The 9,158-nt window shown below is 47.9% G+C and overlaps 1 protein-coding gene across 1 annotated transcript in view; it reads right to left on the minus strand.

Annotated features, from left to right (window-relative positions):
• The window catches only part of Ppara (peroxisome proliferator activated receptor alpha), a 61,365-nt gene that overhangs the window by 10,514 nt on the left and 41,693 nt on the right, over positions 1–9,158 (minus strand). Inside the window, exons 4-6 of the mRNA XM_005354396.3 lie at positions 6,565–6,725; positions 4,624–4,762; positions 3,238–3,440 (exon numbers count right to left, since the gene is read on the minus strand). Of these exons, the coding sequence (XP_005354453.1) occupies positions 3,238–3,440; positions 4,624–4,762; positions 6,565–6,725 (503 nt within the window). The remainder of the gene's footprint in view (positions 1–3,237; positions 3,441–4,623; positions 4,763–6,564; positions 6,726–9,158) is intronic.

Below are 9,158 nucleotides of genomic sequence, written 5' to 3' on the forward strand. Positions count from 1 at the left end.
ATCCATATGCATGCAGGTGCCCAAGCAGGCTGGAAGAGGCTAGCAGATGTTCTCTAATTGGGGCTTACAGGCAGTTATAAGCTGCTAAACTATCTCTCTGGCTCTAACATCTAGACATCTAAGATGTTTCCAATTCTGCCCCTTTCAAATCAGGCAGGAACACATCCCAAGAAATGTTTCAGCCCCATCACCAGAGGTCCTGGCCATTTTCTGGCTCCTGTGTCTGCACTCCCAGGGGGCTCAAATCAGACCCAGGGTCCAGACGGAAAGCAATGGTTTCATCTGTCCCCTCAGTTCTTCCCCCACAGCTGCCTTCTGACCTTAGCGGAATCCAGCCTCCAGGTCCCCATGCCCCGAGCAGCTCCAGATGGCCTGAGCCGCCACTTCTTCCGATGGGTCTTTTACAAAATGGGACTCGACCTCCACTTTTAGCAAACCAGGGACTTCTTGGCTATACCATCGAACAAGCATTGCTGTCTCCTGGTATGGTGTGTGGCCTCTGTGACTGCACCTGCCCTAGTTGGCTGCAGGACAGCAAGACTGTGCTGCACTGTTGGCATGAATGCCCATCCCCCCACCTCACAAGTTCACGTGCATCGCATCCATGCGCTTTAAACTGCTTACCAGCTGAACCGCAGTTTTTGGGCCGCACTGATGTTCTGCTTGGGATCTTGCTGGAGCTGTCATCCCAGCCTAGAACCTGACAATCACTGAGCCTTGTGCCATGGGACACAGGTCAAACTGAGTGCACCAGGGCTACAGCCCAATCTCCCTGAAGGGACTCCCAGCTTCGAAATATCATAAAACATGGGGTTGGAGAGACGGCTCAGAGGTGATGAGCGCTTGCTGCTCTTGAAGACTGGGGTTCAGTTCACAGCACCCACACAGTGGTTCACAACCACCTGTAACTCTAGTTCCAGGAAATCCAATGGCTTCCACAGGCTTCTGCAGACATGTGGTACACAGACATACACTCAGGCACATTCAGGCACACTCATACACATACACACACAAATGTAAACACACACACATGCTTACACATACATGCACATACACGCAAAATAAATTTTTAAAATCTTGTAAAATGCACAGCCTATAGTCTCTCAATACAACTGCAGCAACAAAACCAGAGTTCTGCAGAGGTGCTAGGGTAGCGAAGCTGGTGGCGGGCACTGTGCCACCTGGAAATGTCCCAGGCTGGGCACAGACGGAAGAGGAAAGATGGGGTCTCACACTGGACCAGCAAGTTCTGGGAAGCTGGCCAGTAGTCTGGGCAGGAAGAGAAGAAGGCCCAGCCTCTGAAATGACATGAGACCTGGAGGTAGGAGGTACCTCTGGCCAACAGAGGGGTCAACAGCAGTTGGATATTGCTTCTAAAGCTGGTCCCTGCATAGAGATTTGTGGCTGAAGCAGGCAGTTAGCTGCCATAGGTCATTAATTTGGTGGTGTATGTAATGTGTGTGGGGTGTGTGTGTGTGTGTGTGTGTGTGTATGTATGTATGTATGTAATGTGTGATGTGTGTGTGTGTGTGTGTGTGTGTACATGTTTGTTTGGTGCACTGGTGCATTGAAGGTGTAGGTGGTGGCCAAAGGTGGGCATTGGTTGTCTTCCTCAGCCAGTCTCTAATTTTTTGAGACAAGGTCACTCACTGAACCTGGAGCTCGCTGATGTAGCTAAGCCTGCTGTCCAGAAAGCTCCAGCATCCTCCTGTCTCTGCCTCCACGGTGCTGGGATTACAGAAATGTATGACCACATCTGGCTTATTATGTATGAGCTGGGGATCCAAAATCAGGTCCTTAGACACTGACCTGTCTGAGCCAGCTCCCAAACCCCTCCCCCATCCTGTCTTTGTAATGTGGCAGCCCCCAGCCCTGGACCATTACTCTGGCATTCATTTCCACATGACTCTTGACTTCCTCAAGACGGAGGACAGTGGGACCCTCCCTCCTAAGAACCTTGTGGAATCTGGTAAAGAAAGCAGAGGCACCTCAGTAGGGACTAAATCAATATTCCAGCAGAGTGCTTAGGTATGAATAAAGCCAACTCTTATACTGGCTATAAATCTCAGAGTTTGAGGGAGAAATAGAAGGTCTCCAATGGAAATTCTGATTTCCCTCGTTTGGGGTCATTATGATAGAAATGCAAACTTTACCCTGTGAGCCAGAAAAGGTTCTAAATCAACCGTTCTCAACCTCTGGGTCAGGACCCCCTTCAGGGTCGCATAGCAGATATCCTGAATATCAGATATTTATATTATGATTCATTACAGCAGCAAAATTACAGTTAGGAAGTAGCAGCAAAATAATTTTATGGTTGGGGGTCACTACAATATGAGGAACTGTATTAAGGGGTCGCGGCATTAGGAAGATTGAGAACCACTGCTCTAATTGGAAAGGGTCTCTGGGGTCACCCGGTGTGGAGTTTGCTGGAACCTTCTAAGGTGTCTCAACCATCTCACTGGAGAATTCACCAAAGAAGACTCAGTAAGAGAGAGGTGGGGTTTGTTGATTAAAGTGTATAGCTTGTGAAATCCTCCGTTTTCCTGTGACTAAAAATTCTTGCTTGTAATTCCCAGTGAGGAAGGCTCCAAGCTATTCATTAGCACAAATTAAACCTGCTGTACCAGGCAAGAGTCCTTCTGTGACAAGTGAGGGCTGGCCCCTCTGTGGAAATGGCTCTTGACGTCCTTCTGCAATGTACACAGGCTTATCCATCTGTGGGAACAGTGGGTCATGAGCCCGGCAACTGTTACAGGAACTGCAGATGCAGGGGCGAGCTGACATAGAAGGTCAACAAAGGCCCCTCCCCGAGACCCGAGCCATCAGAGTGAAGGAGAAGCAAGAAGGTGACAAGGAAGGCAGGTTTAGCTTAGCAGAAGAATGAGCGATTCGAGTAGGGAGGGAATAGGTTTCATTTCTGGCCTTAAAATAGGGATTAAAACACACTTAAGAAACACCCCGATACTGGGTAAGGAATTAACTAGATTATTTTTGGCGTATCAATTACACAGCCTTTATAATGTCTCGGTTGCTAAGAGCTGAGGCGAGCCCAGGCAGGAAGGCAGCTGTTGGTGTTTTAGAGCCTCAGAATAAGCCGTGTATTTCCATGGCCCTCCCTTGGACTTTGGGATAAATTCTATCTTCCAACATCGGACAATGTTCTCAATCATTCCCTGTGACCCCAGCTGACATCACCAAGGGATACACCAAGGTTCTGAGGGCAGCAGGAGCACCTACCGGGTTATTGCTGGTCTTTCCTGCCAGGATGACCCGGGCCTTGACCTTGTTCATGTTGAAGTTCTTCAGGTAGGCCTCGTGGATTCTCCTGGCCAGAGATTTGAGGTCTGCAGTCTCCGAATCTTCCAGATCATGTTCACATGTAAGAATTTCTGCTTTCAGTTTTGCTTTCTCAGATCTTGGCATCCGCCCAAAACGAATCGCTGGAGTTGGGGTGGGATGAGACAAGGGGAGATGCAGAAATGACCAAGGCGTGTGATGACCAAAGCAGAGGCCACACCAGGCATGATGAGCTAAACCCATTCCTTATTATGACCGAACTTTCTACGAGGCAGACTAAAGGCCAACCACAGAGCTTATCAGTGGGGTAGTTTACTGTCCTCAGGTAGGCCATCAGCCAAAGTGAAGGGGACTTAAAGCAAACTATCACCTATGTACTATCTATATCATCTGACTATCAATCCAATCATCTGCCCATTTATATACATCACCTATCAATCATCTGTCTGCCTATCATCTGCCTATTAATCATCTATCTATATATCTATGTACTTATAATCCATCTGCCTATCTCTCTCCTTCCTACACTCCCTCCCTCCCTCCTTCCCTTCCTCCCTCCCTCCTTCCCTCCCTCCCTCCTGACAGGGTCTCATATAGTGCCTCATCCTGGCCTCCAACCAACTATATAATGGAGGATGACCTTGAACTCCTGAGACTCTTGCCTCCACCCCTCAAGTACTCAGATTACAGGCCAGGTCTACATGGTGCTAGGAACCCAGTGCCTCATGTGTGCCAAAGCACTCTACCAGTTGAGATATATCTCCAGCTCTATTTTGTATTTTTTGAGACAGGGTCTTTCTATGTAGCCCATGCTGGCCATGAAGTTACCAAACTCTTCTTGCCTCAGCCTTCTGAGTGCTGGGATTACAGGCATGTACCACTATGTCCGTGCTCTTAGTACTCCTTGGAGACAGAGGCAGGTATATCTCTGTGAGTTCAAGGCCAGCCTGGTTTATAAAGCGATTTCCATACCAGCCAGGGATGGGTAGTAAAACCCTCAACTCAAAATTAATTAATCGATTGATTGGTTGGTTGATGTACATTCACTGGGTACCATGTTCTAAATTAGATTATGGCTGAGAAAACAAAACTCACGGTATGGCACAATGTTTGAATGAACCTACATTTAACAGAAGTGATGTGACATCGTGCCACTCGTGATTCCCACCTCCCCAAGTTGACAGCAAAGTCTTACCACAGTATTTTCAAGTGCTCTGCTAAATACGAACTGCTAGGGATATTTACATGTTACAGCACACCCACTCAAAATATAGGAGGATAAACTGAGTCACGGGCAGACGTGGTGTGCCCAGCAGCCTTACCTACCATTGTGTGACATTCCAACAGACAGGCACTTGTGGAAGCGGCAGTACTGGCACTTATTCCTGTTCTTTTTCTGAATCTTGCAGCTCCGGTCACATTTGTCGTACACCAGTTTTAGCCGAATAGTTCGCCGAAAGAAGCCCTGTGATATCGCCACAAAATTGACATAAAGAGCATGGGTTCTGGGTAAGTCACCAGACTGGTGTCACTCAGCTTTCTTGTGCATTTGACTGACTGGTTTGTTTTGAGACAGGATCTCATGTAGCCCAGCTTGGCTAAGAGCTTGCTCTGTGGCCAACGATGTCCTTGAACTCTTGATCTTCCTGCTTCCATGCTTCCACCTCCCAAGTACTGAGACCACTTGGCTGAGCACCATCATGCCTGGCTTTGTGGGGTGCTGGGGATCCAACCCAGGGCTCCATGCATGCCAGGAAATTACTCTACCGGCTGAGCTACACCCAGCCTCACTGTCTCTTTCCGAAGAAAGTACATGTTAAAGTTCTAGTCATGTAAACGAGGGCAAATAAAAAAATGCGCGTCTCACTGCATTGAAGATGGAAAATAATGATCTAAGGCAGAATTCAAAGCGATCTTAGAAAGACCCTACCTGACTGGGGAAGAGGGAATGGTAGTTTCTTGGGCCACAATACCAACTCCCGAAGAGCAGACACTATAGCAAGAGGGAACCAGTTATTTGAAAGCAACACCCTTGCTTTATAGCAGCATTGGGGCTTCACCCATGAAGAAAACAGCGTGAGCCCATAAAAGCCAAGACTAAGCAAAAGCAATTAGACATGACCTCGACAGAAAGCCCTGCCACAAGATGTGCTTTTAAAGGGACGTGGAAGGAAAACTCAGAAAAGATAAAGATAAGGCATTTATTTTAGCTTTTGATCCTTTGCTTTTGAGTGCCCCCTCCACTTGCCTGACATGGTGGACTCTTACGGCCCAAGCAGAAGGGATCAGGCCTTTATTGGGATGGGGGATTGAAAGGAGTAGCTTCTTCATCTAGGCATCTGAGGCAGAATGGAAGAAAGATGTGTGGAATGGCAAGGAAGGGTGAGAAGAAAGGACAGTTAATGCCAGGGGCCACCAGGCCCTAGATCTGGGCTTATTGTTCCCATGCACCAGATCACCTGAAGACAAATGGCAGGGCTTCAAGAATGATGTATAGGAAGGAAGGTCTGTGGTATTCCCTCAGAGCCTGGATACTTCCGGAAGGTACTAGAAAGGGAGCCTGTGGCTTTTAAGCAAACATGTGCATCTCTCAATTCCATATATGGCGTTCATGGAAGTGACAAACTTGAGAATGTATATGCAACAGAAGGGGGCTCGCTTCATGTATGTGGGGCCTGGGTCATGACTGTCTGGAGGTCAAGTTGACTCTTAAGAGGAGAGAGATAATCAGGAGGGTACAGGTGGCTAGAAGGACGGGAGTATGTGCCAGAAGCGACCAGTGGGGGTCAGTTACAATAGCAGGAGAGCCAGACACTGTGGACTCCGAGCAAGCGGCAGAACACGTCTGATGGCCAGCCCCTTGCTCAATGCATGGTAACCTCTGCCCTAGCTGGCCCCTGGAGAGGTCAGGAGGCTGTAGGTAAACACACCCCACTGCATGGTCACCTCTGCTCCAGCTGGCTTCTGAGGTGGTCCCGAGGTAAAGTACGGAGCCTACACTTTGTGTCATGGGAGGAGAAATTTTTAAAGCAACTGTGTTTGGTTTCCTTGTTTTTTTTTTTTTTTGTTTTGTTTTGTTTTGAAGGATGCATCCCTCTAGAGAATTTACAAATCACAGCAAAGCAACTTGCCCTAGATTCTCCAAAGAGTAGCCAACCTGCCACTGAGGCCAGTCCTCTGCCCTTTCTGTAGGTCTCAGAGTGGTGGACATCTTGCAGAGGAGCAAAGTCATGTGGCTACCTCCCCCTCCACCCTGGGCCTCTGTACCTTGCAGCCTTCACACGCATGGACTCCGTAGTGGTAGCCTGAGGCCTTGTCCCCACATATCCGACACTCAATGTTGAGTGCACCGCCAGGGGACTCATCCGTGCTGCCGGGGATCACAGGGCAGCTGACTGAGGAGGGGCTGGAAGCTGGAGAGAGTGTGTCTGCAAAGAAGAGGAAAGTGTGTGAGACTTGAGGTACTAAGACCTGTGTCAGAACCAGATCCCTGGGAAGATGATTTGGAAGTAGTCAGGGGACCTGGGATGGGGGCAGGTGCCCGTCTTGAATCAGCCCTGCCTCCGGCCACACACTGCCAGTAGTTAGCATGGTGCCCCCATTCCTGAAGCTCATGTACACTAGCAGGCTTCCTCGTACCCTACCTCCAGTTCTTCAGAGGCCATGTTATGAGAGAGACCTGCACGTGGGCCCCAGCCTCCCATGCCACATGACCAACACAGAGCTGGCTGCTTTCCAGTCTTGTTGTCCCTGTTACTCGGTGGCACCAGAATATGACCTGATGATTCACGCGGGTCAGGTGCAGTGACACAGGTCTCTAACCCTAAAGTTCAGAAGCGGAGGCAAGAGGATTGTCAGGCCAAGACCAGCTTGAGCTACACAGTGAGTCAGAGACAGAAGAGAAAATGGAGAGGCAGACGAGGGGGAAATGGAAGAGAGCTGAGAGCGAGAGTTGAGAGAGGAGGGGAGAGTGTGCAGAGAATAAGGCAGAAAAAGAGATTGAGCGACAAAAGAGGAGAGATGGCAGAGAAAGGAGGGAGAAATGAAAAGATACATCAGAGCAGGGGAGAAAATGCCTCTAAAAACCCAATGGATGAAAGCCTTGGGTCTAAAAGATACAAAGAAGTCTTAACACCAAACAATAGAAGACAACACATATAAAAGGTACCAATAAACCAAAAGCATCAGAAGCCCATCAATAGAATAACACATACTTTGCCCAAGAAGACAGACCGATGAGGAGTGTGCCACTGTCATTAGCAGGCTGTGAGTTGAAACCACAGTGACCGTCACTGAACACCCATTAAATGAAATGTCTTTGAAACTGACAGCAGAAGCACCGGCACCGGCAGGGTTGTAGAGTGACTGCTGTCACTCATGTCACTCGTAGAATGAAAGGGACAGCCGGTTTTAAAGCAAAACAGTCATAGGTGAGAACAATTGCATCTCTGGTTACTCACCCACCTGACTTGGGAACAGGTCCACACAAAAATCAATGATAGCAGCTTAAAAAAAAAGTGTATGTAGGATGTGTTTGATGTGTATGCTATGGCATGCTATGGCATGCATATGAAGGTCAGGGGACAACTTGGTGTCAGTTATCACCTTCCACTTTGAGGCAGGGTCTCTCTCCTGTTGTTTACCTCTTTGTACACCAGGTAGCTGGCTTAGCTTGTGAGCTTCCAGGGAGGCTCTTGTATCTGTCCACCTTTTTCTCCACGCAGTATGGGGATTGTGGACTCAGCCTACTATATTTGGCTTCTTTTATTTTTTCAAACATATGTTTTTAGGTTTTGAAGTCAGGTCCTCATGCTTACATGGCAAACACTTTTACCTATGGAACCATTTCCCTGGCCCCCAGTAGTTTCATGCTTAATTGCTAAGAATTGGAAGTAGTCAGATTAATTAAGCCTGACATCCTGCATTCCATCCCAGGAGCTCACAGTGGAAGGAGGAGAATTAACACATGGAGGTTGTCCTCTGTCTTCCACAGACACACCACACATGTACACATATGTTCCTACACACAGAGAAGGGAAGAAAGGAAGAAAGGAATGGAGGGAGGGAGGGAGGGAAGGAAGGAGGGAAGGAGGGAGGCAGGAATGAAGGGAAGGAAGGGAAGGAAGGAAGGAAGGGAAGGAAGGGAAGGAAGGAAGGAAAACAAATCATAACAAACCAACTATAAAAAGACACCCTAGCAGCTGATCCCAGGGAACTGCCCTGGCAGGGCCAGGACCATTCATTCCTGTTCTCACCCCGCACAGTGGATGCTCCCGACTGTGTGGGACATTAGGACCAGCACCTGGAGTGTACTTACTGCTTTGGCAGTGAGGAAGTCGCCTCTAGAGTAGAAGCTATATGGTTCCATCTAACAAAGCTAGAAGCAAGACCCTAAAGGATCAAACATTTCACAGTCACTTAACTTCATCTCTGAACAAAGCCTGGGCATGCTTATTGGAATGCAAACTCCACCACACAACAGAGCTCACAGTGTGTGCCACTCAATTAAAAAATTACAAGGCATACAAGCAGAAATCTTGGCTCGCGATGAGAAGAGAAATGAATGAAAGAGACCCAGAAGTGACACAGATGATAGAATTTGCTTCCAAGACATTAAAAAGTTATTTTGACCATACCCTAAAAAGCAAGACGGAAGACTGTGTGTGTTGGATAAAAATGAAGGTTCAAAAAATAGATCCTGGTGCTGGTTATGAAAACTATAATATCTGCTGTGGACAATAAACCAAGGAGACTTGACGCTGCAAAAGAAAAGATTGGCAAAGTGGAAAACACAGCAATAAGAACTATCCACAGTAAAACACATACACACAAACACCTGAGAGGGAGAGGGAGAGGGAGAG

This window comes from Microtus ochrogaster, chromosome 15, assembly GCF_000317375.1.
Source record: "Microtus ochrogaster isolate Prairie Vole_2 chromosome 15, MicOch1.0, whole genome shotgun sequence".
In the NCBI taxonomy this organism is placed as follows: Eukaryota; Metazoa; Chordata; class Mammalia; order Rodentia; family Cricetidae; genus Microtus; species Microtus ochrogaster.